Source organism: Mesoplodon bidens (assembly GCF_964165515.1).
Source record: "Mesoplodon bidens genome assembly, contig: HAP1_SCAFFOLD_238, whole genome shotgun sequence".
Lineage (NCBI taxonomy): Eukaryota > Metazoa > Chordata > Mammalia > Artiodactyla > Ziphiidae > Mesoplodon > Mesoplodon bidens.
Genome location: NW_027671924.1, coordinates 201021 through 218994, shown reverse-complemented (window position 1 = coordinate 218994; position 17974 = coordinate 201021). Strand labels below are relative to the sequence as shown.

Here is a 17974-nt window from a genome sequence, read left to right as displayed (position 1 = left end):
AGGGGCTCTGCAGCACGCCTACCTGACCTACTGCCCTTTTCAAATTGGCTTTAATGAGGTTTTCTCTGTTCCTCATTTCTTGCAGTTGAAGCAATTTCCTTCTGGAATCCTCCCGAAGCTTCTCTTCAACCTGAAAGGATGATGAAACCGAGGGCTTGCTGCTAATGTGATCATCATGCCCTCTGGGGAAACTCTTCTTGGGGGGTGCTAGTGGCAGTGGGGGAGTCCCTGAGGGGTAGGGACAGCTGCAGCCCAGCAGCAGGGGTCACAGGCATGCACAGGGTGGAGGCAAACTCACAGGGAGTTGCCCCCTACGGGAAAGGGATGAGCTCTGCACCCGGGGCTCAACTATGTTCTACCGCACACTCCCATCCCAGCTCGGTCCCTAACAAGCCGTACGAGACTCGGAAAGTTATTTCACTGCTCCGTGACTCAGTGCCCTCATCTGTCAAATGGGGATGATGATACTAGTATCACTGCATAGAGTTATTGTGGGGATTCAATGTTTGGCATAGTGCTTAAGGGCTCTGTGAGTGTGTTAAGTACTGTTGTAACCTATGAAAGGTAGACGGGAATGTCCGCCGTACAGTCTCTTTCTAATAACTCGTGATGGGTACTTGGAAATGTTATGATTGGGTTTATTATCATAACTGTTTGTCATTACCACTTTGAGCACACTCACTGGTGGTAACCTCTATGGAGGCTTGCTAAAGCAATGTCTATTAAGAATTGCAGCCTGCAAACGAAGGCATTTAAAGTGGAGAAGCTTGCCTACTTATCCCCCCTTGCTTGGGTAACAGTCAACGCACGGTAGGCTTGGGAGTGCTCCACGCTACCCTTGGCTGGCCAGTGTAGGCCTCGCAGCTGCTCAATTCTTGGATGCACCTGCTGAGCCCTGGGCCCTGGCACTAACAGGAAATGAGGCAAACTCTCGTAAATAAATGGAAAGTGTTTGTGCTGAAACAAATTCACAGGCTGTTTTTTTAGGGATCTGAAGAGGGGGATCACAGGGATCTAATAAAAGACCCAGAAAAGCCCTTAAGAGATTTCTTCTGAGTAGTGTGGTCCAGTGGAAGAGCCTCTACCCAGCTCCGTTACCTTGGAAAAGTCATCTAAACTCTCTGGGCCTTAGTTTTCTCCCAGGTCTAAACATGCTCTGACTTCTATGTCAGCAGCCTGTTTCATGTGCTGCAAAAGCCAAGTCCAGCCTTGGACTCTGCCCCTGTCTGTGTTCTGCATGAACAGCCCCCGTTCCCAGCCCCAAGCCTCAGAGTCACCTTCAGCGGCCGCCCTGCTCCCTCTCTCACACTCGGTCGTCTCACGCCTGTCCTCCAGTCCCTCTCACATGCAAGCTGGACTGTGACAACTGGCCTCCTTGCCTCAAGTTTAGTTTCTTCCAGTGCAATCTTAACGGTACTGTGAGAGTTACCCAGCTGTAAGGCAGCTCTGTCCAACAGAACTTTCTGCAATGGTACAGGTACTCTGAGCGAGGCTGTGTTGTCTAATACGGCAGCCACCAGCCACATCTGGGGATCAAGCACTCAAAATGGGGCTGGTGTGACGGAGGAACTGAATAAATAATTTTATTTAATTTTCATTAATTTCAGTGTAAACAGTAGCATGTGGCTGTTTGCTACGCCAGGGTAACTGAAGTCAGACGAACCTGCAGTCAGACAAAACCGACTGTGCCATTGGGCTAGTTACTTTACTAGTAACTAGTAGCCTTGACTTTCTCATCTGTAAAATGGAGAGGATGATTTCTAGATCACAGTGCTGTTGTGAAGATGAAGAGATGAAATGTTCAAGGGAACACCTAGTAAGTGAGAAATTGTAACTATCATTGTCACCCTGATTACTGTCCACGAAGGTCATTGCATCAGTCACTTGTTCAGAAGCCATAGTAGCTCCCCACTGCCTGTGTGGTACAGAGCCCAAGCTCCTGAACTAAGGCAAAACACCAAGCCAGGGATTCAAGAAGCAGCTACGAACTCTGAACGAGGTAAATAAAACTGAATCCACACCTAGATAAACCATAATAAAACTGCTGGAAATCAAGGGAAAAGACAATCTTAAAAGCAACCGGAGAAAAAGACAGATTATGCAAAGGTACAACAGTTAGGCTTACAGATGACTTCTAAATAGAAATAATAGGAGCCACAAGACAATAGTGACATATCTAATGTGCTGAAAGAAAAGAATTGCCATTGTAGAATTCAATACGCAGTCAAATGTGTTTTAAGAGTGAAGGTTAAATATACATCTCCAGGCAGACACACAGGCACATGTGAGAATTTGTCATCAGCAGAGCCACAATGAGGGAAAACATTAAAGGGTATTTTCAGACACAAGAAAAATGAACCCAGGTGGGTGATCAGAGATGCAGAAAAGACAAGCAACAGTAAGGGTAATGTGTGGATATGATACTGACTATAGAAAAACACTAATAATGTCTTGTGGGGTTTTAAGTATGAAGAGGAGTTTAGAAAATGACAGCAATGGCTTATAAATCTGGAGGGGGTAAGTGAAGTTAAGGTGTTTGAAACTCATTGCACTGTCAAGGAGAAGGGCATAATTATCAACTACTATTACCTCTTGGTAAGTTAAGAATGCAGGGCTTCCCTGGTGGCGCAGTGGTTGAGAGTCCACCTGCCGATGCAGGGGACATGGGTTCGTGTTCCGGTCTGGGAGGATCCCACATTCCGCGGAGCAGCTTGGACCATGAGCCATAGCCGCTGAGCCTGTGCGTCCGGAGCCTGTGCTCCACAACAGGAAAGGCCACAACAGTGAGAGGCCCGCGTACCGCAAAAAAAAAAAAAAAAAAAAAAAAAGAATGCATATTGTAGTCTTCAGGATGACTACAAAGAGAATAGTAGAAGAGTGAAAAACTTAATTAATGTGTGATTTTGGTGAGTCAAGGATGAATGCTATTGTCTTACTATTACTAAAAGAATAGTAAAAAAGTGAAATATTTCCAAGCTAATAGAGGGGGAAAGTGGAATAAGAGAAAACCATCCACTCAGAAGGAGGCAAGAAAGGAGAGAAAGGAACATAACACAGATGGTACAACTGGTATTGAGCAAGAAGGTAGATTTAAACCCCAGTACATGAGTAATTACATAATATAAATGGACTAAAAGTCAAAGATTGTCAAACTGGATTTTGTAAAAATGATACGTTATTTAATGGCATATGTCTAAACCTTAAGACAAAAATTGACAGAGAACATATGAAAAAGATATGGTATGAAAACTCTAACCAACAGAGAGCCAGTGATGAAGCTAAATGACAAAGGAGACGTTAAGGGAGAAACACTACTAGAGATGAAAAGCGACATTTCATGATGATCTAAAGTTTTGCTCTACAGGAAGTATTAGGATTCTAAATTCATATGCACCTAGTAACACAGCCTCAAAATATATAAAGCAAAAATCGTTCATATTAAAAGAAGAAACACACAAATGACAAACATGTTGAGATTTTTAAAAACATTCTCAATGATGCAACAAAAAGACAAAAAAAATCAATATGAGAATTTAAGTTGGAACAACATCATTGGCAAACTTGATTTAACGGATCAATTCTTTCTTAGATAATTTCACAATTAAGATCTGAAGGCAGGCTAGGGTTGTGGTTACACACAGGAGCTTTGGAGTCAGGCAGACCTGGATTCAAGTTCTGCCACAACTACTTTATGCAAGTGAACTTGGATAACTTCCTTCACCTCTGTGAGCCTCAGTTTTCCCGACTGTAAAGTGGGGTTAATACCAGTATAGACCGCATGGGGTCATTGTGAGGATGAACAGAGATGATGCAGGTGGAGTGCTTGTCCCAGAGTGGTTCCCAGGCTGACCTGTCCCTGCCATACCTTGTTCTTTTCCTGCAGCGTCATAGAGATCAGGCTCTGCTCGGTACTGCTCCTTTTCAGCTCCACCCTGAGCTTCCTCATTTCTTTTTCCATGTCATGGATTTGCTGAAAGAGTTCCAACAACAGGGAAGTCAACTTCACAACTCATTTCATCTGGTTCATTAAGGCAGAAACCTAGTCTGGGATTCGCTTCATTCCTTCCCTTGGGGGACAATTCCACATCTTTGAGGCAAAGTAGACTTTCTTTCAACGGATGCAATGAAAGGGCTGGGTGAGGGAAAATTTGAGTTTCTTTTGAAGATCAGCATGGATCCTGGATTAAACAGTATAAGATACCTATCCACTCATTAGAGTCTCTTTCCTTGGGGCACATTTTTGAGTTCAATCTAAATAAGGGCTGTTTGGAAGACACAATGGGCACAGTTTGGAAGAAAAGAACAATGACATTTTTCTTTTATCTCATTTGAGGCAGAGAAGTGTGCTCCTGACAGAGAGAAGAACACATGTCTTCTGCCCCCGTCGCAGGCACCGTCCTTCCCAACGGATGGAAAACGTATGCCTGGTGATGTGCACGAGGGTTCGGGCCAGTACAGGGGGTGAACATTTACATTTAGTGGTCATCTTTTCATTTTATAAATTTTTATGTTCACCTTCCATACAAGGCCAGTGATACATTTGCTTTTTATTTTGTTTTTATGAATTGTTGTAAAATTGAATGTATTTAAGCAAAAATACTTCAAGAAGAGTTGTGTTAATAACAGTGCTCAGGGCTGTGATAAAACTTGTGACAGTGGATCATGAAAGTCTGGGCATCACAAGTCCAGGGGTAGGGACCACGGTGAATTTCTAGCAGCATATGGTGGCCACCTCCCATCCCTGTCCCCAGGGGAAACCTGATGAGGGGCCTTGAGCCAACTGCCCAGAAAATCTGGGGAGAGTGTGTTTTCCATGGTCTTTTCACCCATCTCTTTGAGGCTAGCAAATCAAAGAATTAGGAGACTACATTAACAGACAAACACCCAGAAAGCCCCAGAGCTTGTGCTAGCTAATGGGCCAAGGAACCCCTCCAAAACCCTCAAGGCCACAATCTAGGCTTTCAGTGGACACCTAGGGGTCAGGAGGTTCAACGCACGGTTTTGCAGAGTTTTAACTCTTTCTCTTGGGCTTCCCACTTCTCCTTCTGGGCATCTTCCTTCTGTAACTCTTCTTTCAGCACTGAGCACTGTGGAGAAAAAGGACAAGGCCACGGGGGCTTGGCTGGGGGTCCCAAGTACCTGTGTTCACGCCCAGGTGTGTTTCCTGCTGTATAACCCAATCACACCTCTGAATTCTGAGAGGCGAGACCATTTGTGTGATGGGAGCACGGGATCCTGCAGTCATTCCCAGTTCACCCCTCTCATGAGTTCTGAGGAATAGAGCGTCTAAATTCCTCTTCAAGAGCCAGCAAACTTCACTGCAGGGGAAATCCAGCTTTGTAGAGTCTGGGTACTTAGGGTGCAGGAATTGGGATGTTTTCACGCTGTGACCGGTGAGGGTGCAGGGGGCCGAGCCAGAGAGCTGGGGTCCATCTTAGGGCTTTTGTGCAGGTTGAGTCTCAAAGACACAACTGCCCCGACTGGTGTGGAGGGGTAAACGGAGCTGTCTTGCCCGAGGGTGGCTTGGCAACAGGCATTAAGTGCATAAGGATGGATGTGCCTTCTTCTGACCCAGCAATTCCCACTTTAGGAATGTACCTTAAGGACAATGACTGGAGAAATAAGTAAATCTGTAGTTTCAAGGATGCTCTTCACAGAATTGTCAGTAACCGTGGAATAAAAAAAAAAATGAGGAAACATCCCAAGTGTTGTTTAGAACAGCAGACCACTTTATAACACTGGGTACATCCAGGAGAAAGTATGTAGCATTTAAGACGAATGATAAGAGCGCTGATTTATTAGCACGGGAAAATAGTAAGTATTTAAAAATTTTAAAAAGGTGCATAGAATAAATTCACTATAAAATGATTGATTGATTGATTTCTAGGCAATATATAGAAATAAGACTGGAAGAACATACATGAAAATATTAACACTGATTTCTCAAGGTAGCATTTCCTCTCCTCTCTTTTTATTTTTTCTTCTCAATGTCATCTACATATTTTTCTAAAATTAACACACATGGTGTATGTAATTTAAAAAAAAAAGGCATCTCAAATGTTCACAAGAGCAGTACCCTTGGTGGTGACGAGCCCTTGTGCTACTGGCCAGCACAGTCTAGGGGAGAAGGGACCTCATTCCGAGGTCAACAAGGAAGGGGAAACGGGGACATAAATCATCCAAATGCACTTCAGGAGGTAGAAGAGCCAAGCAGTTGTTGTCTTTGCAGATTCCTTCTACTTAGCACCACCTCTGCATCCCCTTCCCGTCCCCAACACACACACACACACACACACACACACACACACACACCACATTAAACAGCTATAGCACATGCCTGGGAAGACACTCTGCTTGGGAGATACGAATGCAGAGGGCTTGGCCAGGCAGCCGACCCAGGGCAGAGGCAGAAGAGCACAACTAAAACCAGCCTCCCACTTCTCGGAAAACGATTTTGTCATCCCCATTTCACAGATGGGGAAATGGAGACCAAATAAGTTACAATGAAAGAAAGCTCTGGGATTGGACCCTGGTCTGTCTGATCCCAAAGCTCGTGCAGTGCCTTTCACCAGCTCCAAACTGGATATGGTACTACGTACCAGGTATTACTTATTGTGCCTTTTCCTTGGAACCTCAAGATCTGTTCTCACCCCACCCCCATGCAGACCTAGCTATCGGGTAGCCTCTGGGAATCTCTGAGTTGCCACCTGAGATGAAAGCTTCGAGGTTTTACCTTGACTCACAGAAACAGGCACATCATACAAATACTGAGAAATCTTATCCTCTAGAGTCACGATTCTAAAGTTAGCATTGAAGGCAAGATTTGCAAATAGTCAGTTACATGGAAAAAGCTCTTTGCTTGACTACCACGTTCATCTTCCCTAGAGACATTCTACACACTAAAGTCTAAGGAAGAAATGAGAGTCTGCGTGTTTGCATCTGGATCTTCAGACATTCTGCTTTGAAGACAATTATGAGAACCAGTGGTGCTGGGACCATGATGCAGCCGTTTGGTCATCCTTGCTCACAGAGAGATCGTATTCTGTTTAATGTTAAACCTTGTTCTGGCAGTATATGCTCATAGGTGTGTTTGTTGCTGGGATTAAACAAACTCATTTATAATAGGGGTTAGAAAATGTTTGCTTGATTTGAAAATCTATTATGCTTATTCTGAGCCACATACATGCTGTCCTTTGAAAGGCTTCAGAGAAGTTGGCCACCTGCCCAGCAGCTACCCTCCCTGTGTCCTTGGGCACTGGCCTCATCTCACCACCGTGTGTCATGTGACTCCACTGTGTCTGCTTTTCGCAGCTACAATTTGTTGATGACCCGACACTCACTCTGGAGCTGAGGGCTTCGAGCTGGTGATCCTTTTCTTTGTTCTCACTTTTCAGTTGATTCACCTCCTGTTGTAGTTGTTGAACTTGACCATCCTTTACTAACACGTCTCTTTGCAAAGATGACACCATCTCTGTAAAAGAACCAAACCAAACCAAAACAAAAGACTCATGGAGGTCAAAGAGGCAGGAAGGATTATTGGCAACACCGTGGCTGTCAGCCAATGTTTGGAAAAGACCTTCCAAGTCCTGGCCACCACCGCTGCCTGCCTTACAATTGGGGAGGCTTTTTCCAAGGGTCTCAGAGCAGGAATGGGAATGAGAGCGAAGTCCACGGAACAGGGTTTGAGGCTTCAGTGAGAATGAGGGGCAGTCAGCACCAGTGAAAGGAGAAACCTTTGGGGGCCCCTTGTGGGCACAGGCCAGGCAAAGCTGGGAGGAGAGGCCACACCATGGGCCTGGGGAACAAATGCCCAGCACAGGGAAGGTCCAGGAATTCTTCTCCAGAGGCCAGGAGACGGCCGTGTGGCAGAGGGCACTGCTGGACACTATTGATGGGGTGGTTGGTTTCACAGTCCTCTGAGTTTGGACCCCTCCCTACCACTTATTAGCTTGGTGGTCTTGGACAAGTTATTTCACCTCCCACTGTCTGTCCCACACAGAGTTATTGTAAGGGTCAAATGATGCAGTGTGTCCCAAGAACACAAAGTGGCTAAATTATGTTTGTTACAGGGCGCCTATTATTTTTCTCGGCAGCCAGCTTCCAAAATGGCCTCAGTGATCCCTACCACCTAGAATTCATGCCCTGTGTAGCCCCTCCCACCCTGAATAGGGCTGCCATGGGTAACCAATATGATACTGTGGAAATGACGGACTGTTTCCTCCTAGGCTGTGTCATAAAAGACACTGTGGGCTCCTCTTTGCTCTCTCTCGAATCACTCACTCCAGGGGAATCCAACTGCTGTGTCGTGAGGACACTCAAGCAGCCCTAGAGAGAAGCATGTGGGCTGAGGAACTAAGGCCTCCAGCCAACAGCCACATGAGCAGCCATTCGGAAGGGGGATCCTCCGGCTCCCCCCGAGGCTTTAGATGACATGACTGATGCCCCAGCCGACATCTTGACTGCAACTCGTGAGAACTAAGTCACTCCCCGCTCAAATTCCTGAACTACAGATACTGGGTGAGATCATAAATATTGGTTGGGGTTTTATCCATTACATTTTGGGGTAACTTGTTATGCAGCAATAGATAACTACTCCATTACTGTAGTATCATTTTTTTTAACATCTTTATTGGAGTATAATTGCTTTACAATGGTGTGTTAGTTTCTGCTTTATAACCAAGTGCATCAGTTATGCATATACATATCTCCCCATATCTCTTCCCTCTTGCATTGTAGTATCATTTTGAATAAAAGTGGGAAGAAGGGTGCATAAATGCAGTGGTATTGGGTTATCTCCTACGGTTCTTTTCTTTTTTTTTTTTTTTTGTTTTTGTTTTTTGCGGTATGCGGGCCTCTCACTGTTGTGGCCTCTCCCGTTGCAGAGCACAGGCTCCGGACGCGCAGGCCCATCGGCCATGGCTCACGGGCCTAGCCGCTCCGCGGCATGTGGGATTTTCCCGGACCGGGGCACAAACCCGTGTCCCCTGCATCGGCAGGCGGACTCTACCACTGCGCCACCAGGGGAGCCCCGGTTCTTTTCTTGAAAGAACATCAGGCCCAGTTTTAGTGGTAGGTATCAATCAAGAATGTCTATGAAATAAAGCACAAAATGCTCCAGAATTTCAGTTTAAAAATGAGCTTTGCCTCCAGGACACAGTTCAGTTACTTGGAAATTCCTCTGGGGCTTGCCACACTTTGAGTGGGTCCAGCCCATCTCAAGTGTTATCACAACCCAGGTCTGTCCGACTCCCTGATCGGAGAAGGTGGGATCTGTGACAGGCTCGATGCTTGGATGAGGTTTCACTGGCTGACATATGGGAGGAAGGTGAGGACCAGCGAGTTCATCCTTCCATTCCTGGTGCCCAGAACAGCACCTAGCCTGTGGGAGGTGCTCAGAAAATATCTGAGGACATCCCAAGTGAGGGAGGAGCATAAGTAGAGACCTGGGGGCAGCAGGGGGTGGGTGTGGGTGTGATTAAGTTGCAGAGTGAGGCAGAAGAAAAGCACAGATTCATACAGAGATGGGGATTCACATGCGACTCAATGCTATGTCTGGCTTCTACAGCTGTGGGCATGTTTCCTGTTACGCGCCGGCTGCTTTCAGAGTGATGTGCCCCTCCGAGGCTCACTGCCTCCGCCCTGTCACCTGCTTCTCTCCCTCCCCTCATATGTGAGCGGTCCCATCCTCTTCAGGTCTCTAGACATGTCAGTTTCTGCTTAAAAAACTCCACTGGATTCCCAACACCCTTGCAATAAAAACCCAGACCCCCGACCCTGCCCAGCCCCACAATCCCCTGTTCACTCCACGCAGACTCGCTTGCCCTTGGATTGTCCTTGCCCACCTGAAACAGGTCCTCTCTAAAAGAAGGACATAGCCGTGGAGGATACAACATAAACTGGTTAGAATCGGCTAGGTCCAAGGGGGCGTAAGATTCGACTTCCTGGGGAACGGGAGCCTCATTACAGGCTTATTGTAATACATTAGCAAAATGACACACGCACCAGCACCAGGACTGTTCCGAGGCTGACCATAAAGGTCAAAAAGTGGGTGGTGGGGCTTCCCTGGTGGCGCGGTGGTAGAGAGTCCGCCTGCCGATGCAGGGGACACGGGTTCGTGCCCCGGTCCGGGAAGATCCCACATGCCACGGAGCAGCTGGGCCCGTGAGCCATGGCCGCTGAGCCTGCGCGTCCAGAGCCTGTGCTCCGCAACGGGAGAGGCCACAACAGCGAGAGGCCCGCGTACAGAAAAAAAAAAAAAAAAAAAGTGGGTGTTGGCCCAATGCCTGGAAATCCCCGCCCCTTCCCCAAAATATTAGAGTTGTCCCAATCCTCCCACTCATTAGCCTATAAAATTACCCAGCCCATAAAAACTAACCGCCCCATATTTGGGGGTCTCTAGCCTTCTGAGATGGCCCACACTCTGTCTGTGGAGTGTGTTTCTCTCTAAAGAAATCCACTTCTTACTTTGTCTCTCACTGGATTCTTTCTGCGATGAGACATAAAGAACCTGAACTTTATTAAGTCCCGAGGCCAGATGAGTGATCTCGATTAAAAGATAGTGGGTTCTGACTGGGTTTGAGTCCCAGCCCACGGGTTCAAGTCCCACCTGAGTTCCATGGTTGCACACCCACTAAGCTGGTCCCCCTTGGCCTCCCCCCTTGAAGCGCTGGCCACCACGACACACAGTTTATTTTCTCCACAGCACCACTGCTCTCTGAAGTGGGCTTGTTTATTCATCCGTTTACTTTTATTGTCTGTCACCCCCTCCCAAATCTGTGAGTACAGGAATCTGACTGTCTTGCTTGGCTCTCCCTCCCCGGAGCCTGGAACGGGGCCTGACACCTAGTAGGAGCTCAAGAAACATGTGGAAGCAATGAAGGAATCCAGGGAATCAAAGCTCAGCCACAGCTGTGCGTTGGCTGCCCCTCTCCCAACCCAAGCCCTTTATCAGGGAACCACCTCTGATCAAATTAGAAAATGGTTTCCCTTGGGCCCAAGTGCACTCGGCTGAAATGGGTGAGACCATGGGTGCCTTAAAGGAGTGACCCGAGTTTGTCCACGCTCTAGTTTGCACTCAGGCTGCTTTGTGGAACCACCCAAGCCACAAGGCGACCTGTGTTCTCCCTGGTGGGGCCAGTGCTCAGGAGACCTTGTAGCCAAGAGATACCATTCTCTCAAATATTTACCAGGCCCTGCCCTCGGAACTGGGTGGCAAGAAACCTCCACTGAGGGAGAACTCTAATGCACTGACACGGGTGATCCCTGAGGCTGCACCCAGGTCATGGGCACAGGTGTGCTGGTTGACTGGTGATGTCTGCAGGGGGAGGGCAGAAGCTCTGGGGCCTGAGTGCAGAAGGGCCTCACCTGACGTGATGGCGGCCTCCCTCCTTAAGTTCTCGGCCTCGTGCTTCAGGGAGGTGATTTCTAAGTTTCTCTCAGACAGGTTCTGGCACAGCACCTGGTTGTAGCATTGCTGTAGGGCACTGATCTGTGGAAGGAGGCAACACACAGTCAGAGGGGGCCAGCCAGGCCTGCAGGACACGCCGGTACTTCTCCAACGTTGGGCAAAGAGTCGGGTTGATCTTGGATCGGGGTGTTGGGGAAACCAAGGTTTTCAGTTGTCACTAGTGGAAGGGGCAGGAGGGGCCTGTTCCTTCAGTGACCACCATGTCATCGGTCCTCGAGACACGAAGCTTATCTTTGTGGCCACCCAGGGGCTCCGGTGCTGCTGTCTTCCTATGACCTGTGGGTTTTCAGCCATAAATAGACCAGCTGTTGGTTCCAGATCATCCAGCACTGACTGGATGCATAGCCAAGTTCAAGAGCCGGGAGCAGGTTATGAAATGAATTCCCTCTAATGAGAATAGAGGGTAGTTTATACCTCACAGAACACTCCAGAGTTTACAAAGCCCGTTCACACATGCTACACTGATACTCGTCACAGCGTTGCTGAAGGCTGACGTTCCCATTAATGTGCCCATTTTGCAAGGGAGCCAGGTTGAGACTCAGAGAGGTTAGGCCCCCTGCTCGGGATCACGCGGCTGGTCAGACGTGGAGTCTGATTCAAACCCAGTCTTTAGTTGCCTGGTTCCTCCTTCCCAGGTGGCTCTAGGAATGAGTGTGAGAAGTTGGAGGCTGTAAGGCATGACATGGACTCGGGAGCCGGACTGTGGCCTTCAAGTCCTGTCTCTGCCAGTTAACGGGCTTTGTGAACACAAGGAGGACACCACATTCTGTTTCCTTTTGTTCTGTCTGTACGCAGGGTGATGGTAGTCCCAACCTGATAGGATTGTTAGAAGTATTTTAGTAAGTTAGCATGTGTACAAGTGATCAGATCATGCCTGGCACACGGCACAGGGGGATGAGCTGTGACGGTCCTCTCCTCTGACTACCCACGCGGTGTTTTTTTTCTTTTGTTTTGGGTTTATTTTGGGTTTTTTTGCAGTACGCGGGCCTCTCACTGTTGTGGCCTCTCCCATTGCGGAGCACAGGCTCCGGTCGCGCAGGCTCAGCGGCCATGGCTCACGGGCAGAGCCGCTCCGCGGCATGTGGGATCTTCCCGGACCGGGGCACAAACCCGTGTCCCCTGCATCGGCAGGTGGACTCTCAACCACTGCGCCACCAGGGAAGCCCTCACAGGGTGTTTTAGCTTCAGCTTCCCTCGTCCGTCTCTGGGGAAGGTAGTTGGTAAACTTTATGTGTGCATTTGTAAGCCTTGCCAGGCTCACTTAAACGCCAGTGTGGTTGTTATTAAGCGCAAATACAGGGGCGTCCCTGGTGACGCAGTGGGTGAGAGTCCGCCTGCCGATGCAGGGGACGCAGGTTCGTGCCCCGTTCCGGGAAGATCCAAAATGCCGCGGTGCGGCTGGGTCTGTGGGCCGTGGCCGCCGAGCCTGCGCGTCCGGAGCCTGTGCTCCGCAATGGGAGAGGCCACAACAGTGAGAGGCATGTGTACCACAAAAAAAAAAAAAAAAAAAACCAGGAAATACAGGAATCGTGGGTGGGAGCACCACAGGCCGGCTCTATCTATGGCTGCTGTGAGCACCCTCTAAGTCCATGGCTCAGAGACCCCTCAAGGGCGGTCTCCCCTCCAGGGGTCTAGGTCTACACGTGGGGTGCGGAAGGCTCTCCATCAAATGCAACGTTGGTAAGGGCCCGAAAGTAGCTGCCAGGCCTCGGCCTCCACAGAGCAGGTACCTGAGAGGTTGGGAAAGAGAGCTGGGCCGGGAACACCCTCCCTCTCGGTTTGATGTGGCCAGACTGCTTGTTCTGAGTGGCCCGGACTTCCCCACCTCAAGGTGCACTGTGGGCCTTTGCCCTGTGATTTTTCAGATGTCAGGCCTCAGTACTCCACAGGGACACGTTTATTGGGGCATAAATGCCACGCAATCCGTAGACAGGACAAGAACTACCTTGTTGTTTTGTTTTGTTTTTTTTTTTTTTTGCTGTACGCGGGCTTCTCACTGTTGTGGCCTCTCCCGTTGCGGAGCACAGGCTCCGGATGTGCAGGCTCAGTGGTCATGGCCCACGGGCCCAGCCGCTCCGCAGCATGTGGGATCTTCCCGGACCGGGGCACGAACCTGCGTCCCCTGCATCGGCAGGCGGACTGTGAACCACTGCACCACCAGGGAAGCCCCACTAGCTTGTTTTGATAGATCAAAACGGAAGTGACAAGGAGAAGGATGTAATTTCTTTTCTTTTTTAAAAAATAAATTTTATTTATTTATTTATTTATTTTTGGCTGCGTTGGGTCTTTGTTGTGGTGCATAGGCTTATTGCAGCGCCTTCTCTTGTTGCAGAGCATGGGCTCTAGGCGCACGGGCTTCAGTAGTTGTGGCACGAGGGCTCAGTAGTTGTGGCACACGGGCTTAGATGTTCCACGGCATGTGGGATCTTCCTGGACCAGGGCTCGGGCCCGTGTCCCCTGCACTGGCAGGCGGATTCCTAACCACTGTGCCACCAGGGAAGTTCTGGGTGCAATTTCTTTGTTCTCCTAAGGTAAGTTTGCCAGATTTAGGGGAGGAAAAAAGGATGTTCACTTAAAATAGGATTTCAGATAATGAATAATATTTCATTGCAAATGTGTCCCATGCAATATTTGGGACACACACTAAAACGAAATTCTAAAATTCAAATTTAACTGGGTGTCCTTACTTTATCTGGCAACCCCACCCAAAGAGAGTTCCTAAACTTCAGTCATTCATATACCACTTTCACCATTTTTCCCATGTCTCTTGGCTAGCCCCACTATAATTTCTTAGCAGTTTTCGTAGAAGCAGCTCCCTTTTTAAACTTAAAAATGTGCATTAAATTAAAAATAACTGTTATAAGAGTAAATAGAGACTCAGTATCTTAAATAAAAATGATCCCTCCAAAAGAAGAAATACAGGAATTTCCCTGTTTATCATCAGACCAGGTTGCAGGCAGCACACTAAAAAAAAAAAAAAAAAAGAAAAGATTGGGGGGAGGTGGTGGGCATGCCCAGGTAATGGAGTTCGGGTGTGCTGATATGGTCACCAGATGGCGCTCACAGCCTTTGGTCTTGGTTTGTGTCCTTGGAAATCTTGTCATTATTACTCTGGTAGAATTAACAGAAGCGTCAAGGTCTCACACGTTTTCCGACTCGTTTCATGCACCATCATGGTTCAGAGTCTAGGACATTTGGGGCAGTTACACTTACTTTTTCCCTGGGGCACCTGAGACATTTTTTGGGGGGGTCTATGCTAGAAGTTGAGGGGACACAGGCCACTCTGACCCCCACTCTCCCCAAGGCTATACTTTTGCATGTTTGTGCTTTGGAAACTTTGAGTAAAAAAATTCTTTCACATTTTACTTTTCTCTGTTGGGGGGAAATACAACTTTTCCATAAAAGGTCCTTGGAACACTGAAAGTGTTTGTAAGCTCTTCTCAGCTTAATGCTTTTATTTGCAAGATACCAGAGATAGAACACACAGAGACAAACTTCCGGGAGGCAAAACATACGTTCCCCTCTAAGATTCCAGTGGTTTTGACAGATTGAAAATATTTCAATCTGAGTGTCAGAGTTTTAGGATTTCGGATTGCTGGAAAACTCCAAAGAGTCTTCAAACCTCTTTGATAATTTTACTATCAAAATAAATATCCATATTGTTTGTAATGGCATAAATTCCAAGATGTTTAATGTCTGTTAAGCTGTGTAATAAAATGGGCACTGAATCATAAGAAAGTTAAGAGTGCTAGGAGGAGTGATTGTTTCAGGATGATAATTTGGCTTCTAATTAGCACAGGCGTATAAGAGCACATGGAGGTAAGAATTTTCTAGTGATACTGTAGCAGATCGAAGATCTCTGAGAGCAAATCATTATGCACACACCTTCGGGGACCAGGGAAAACACATAAAGTAATCAGAACCATAAATCAACCTGCCATGTGGCTTACACTTCTGGTGGAATGCTCTGCAGGCAGTAGAATACTTAAGAAATTAAAATGTCAGTGGATGAAACTCGATTTGAGTTCAAACGAATCGAGCCTCTGGTTCACATATGCCTTGCTATAAAATATTCTTCTTCAGTTATAAGTGAAGCTCCAGGGGTAGGGGAGGCAAGAGCATGATGCATCAGTGTAATTATTTCTAGATAATTTCTTTGTAAAAAGAACATTTTTTTCCCCCAGATATCGGCAGCCACTTTAAATAAAACTCAAATTGGGACCGGCTGATATTCAAAGATATGTGGAAATTATATAATATTCTATGTCAAATATATTTCAATTATTTAAAAAAAGGTATGTGGGGAATTGCCTGGCAGTCCAGTGGTTAGGACTCTGTGCTTCCACTGCTGGAGGCCTGGGTTTGATCCCTGGTCAGGGAACTAAGATCCTGCAAGCCGCGTGGTATAGCCAAAAATAAAAAAGGTATGTGGGAATAATTCAGCCTCATCCATGTACCTGAAAAAGACATGTCATTTTCTCAGGAAAGCTCTGAAATGGGAGAATAACTGAAAGGAATATTTCAGCAAAATTGGGTTCAGTTCAAGAAAAAGATGCTCATTAATGTGTCAGCTACATGTCAAGGTAGCTGTTTGCACTAATAATTCCTACAGGACCTGTTACTTTCCTTGTTTTTTCAAAACCAGGTTTGAAGGAGAGTCATTAGTTCCTTTAAATATTAGAGCATGTATTTGTTGACTTGTTTATTCTGTCTCCCTCACTAGAGCATAACAGGGGGAAGGATCATGTCTGTCTTGTTCTCTGCTGAATTCTCAGAGCCTGGAAGAGGGCATGGCACGGGATAGGCCCCCCAAAATATTTCTTTGGATTAATGGACGGATGGATGGATGGATGAATAAAGAACAAACAAACAGACACGGTCCTAACAGAGTTCTAGAAGGTTACTGGGCCCAACCTTTGCCTTCATGGAGCTTACAGTTTCCTGCTAGAATCTCCTAGGTTCACCATACACAATCTGTGTCCTTTCTAGAGCACCATTTCTAGGATTGAAACTGTGTACCTAGAATCGGTTACAGAGGGAAAGACAGCAAACAGAGAACAAGAGAACAAAGGCCCCCAAGCACTGACTACGGTTTTTGTTTTCCTCTCTCCTTTTTTAAAATGTTTATTTATTTATTTATATTTTTCTTATTAGTCACCCATTTTATACACATCAGTGTATACATGTAAATCCCAATCTCTCAATTCATCATACCACCACCCCCACCCCCTGCCGCTTTCCCCCCTTGGTGTCCATACGTTTGTTCTCTACATGTGTGTCTCCATTTCTGCTCTGCAAACTGGTTCATCTTTACCATTTTTCTAGGTTCCACATATATGCGTTAATATATGATATTTGTTCTTCTCTTTCTGACTTACTTCACTCTGTATGGCAGTCTCTAGATGCATCCACGTCTCTACAAATGACCCAATTTTGTTCCTTTTTATGGCTGAGTAATATTCCACTGTATATATGTACCACTTCCTCTTTAACCATTCGTCCGTCGATGGGCATTTAGGTTGCTTCCATGATCTGGCTATTGTAAATAGTACTGCAATGAACATTGGGGTGCATGTGGCTTTTTGAATTATGGTTTTCTCTGGGTATATGCCCAGTTGTGGGATTGCTGGGTCCTATGGTAATTCTATTTTTAGTTTTTTAAGGAACCTCCATACTGTTCTCCATAGTGGCTGTATCAATTTACATTCCCACCAACAGTGCAAGAGGGTCCCCCTTTTCTCCACACCTTCTCCAGCGTTTGTTGTTTGTAGATTGTCTGATGATGCCCATTCTAACTGGTGTGAGGTGATACCTCATTGCAGTTTTGATTTGCATTTCTCTAATAATTAATGATGTTGAGCAGCTTTTCATGTGCTTCTTGGCCAGCGGTATATCTTCTTTGGAGAAATGTCTATTTAGGTATTCTGCACATTTTTGGATTGGGTTGTTTGTTTTTTTAATATTGAGCTGCATGAGCTCTTTATATATTTTGGATATTAATCATTTGTCAGTTGCTTCCTTTGCAAATATTTTCCCCCAGTCTGAGGGTTGTCTTTTCATCCTGTTTATGGTTTCCTTTGCTGTGCAAAAGCTTTGAAGTTTCATTAGGTCCCATTTGTTTATTTTTGTATTTATTTCCATTACTCTAGGAAGTGGATCAAAAAATATCTTGCTGTGATTTATGTCAAAGAGTGTTCTTCCTATGTTTTCCTCTAAGAATTTTAGAGTGTCTGGTCTTACATTTAGGTCTCTAATCCGTTTTGAGTTTATTTTTGTGTATGGCGTTAGGGAGTGTTCTAATTTCATTCTTTTACATGTAGCTGTCCAGTTTTCCCATCACCACTTATTGAAGAGACTCTCTTTTCTCCACTGTATATCCTTGACTCCTTTGTCATAGATTAGTTGACCATAGGTGTGTGGGTTTATCTCTGGGCTTTCTATTCTGTTCCATTGACCTATATTTCTGTTTTTGTGCCAGTACCATATTGTCTTGATTACTGTGGCTTT

General features: G+C 46.4%; 1 protein-coding gene across 1 annotated transcript in view; it reads right to left on the bottom strand.

Moving 5' to 3' along the window:
* LOC308610833 (forkhead-associated domain-containing protein 1-like) overlaps window positions 1–17974 on the bottom strand; it is a gene marked incomplete at both ends in the record, with an annotated part of 87703 nt that overhangs the window by 15354 nt on the left and 54375 nt on the right. The window contains 2 exons of the mRNA XM_081259831.1: window positions 7356–7471; window positions 11365–11488. Coding sequence (XP_081115957.1) covers window positions 7356–7471; window positions 11365–11488 — 240 coding nt within the window. The remainder of the gene's footprint in view (window positions 1–7355; window positions 7472–11364; window positions 11489–17974) is intronic.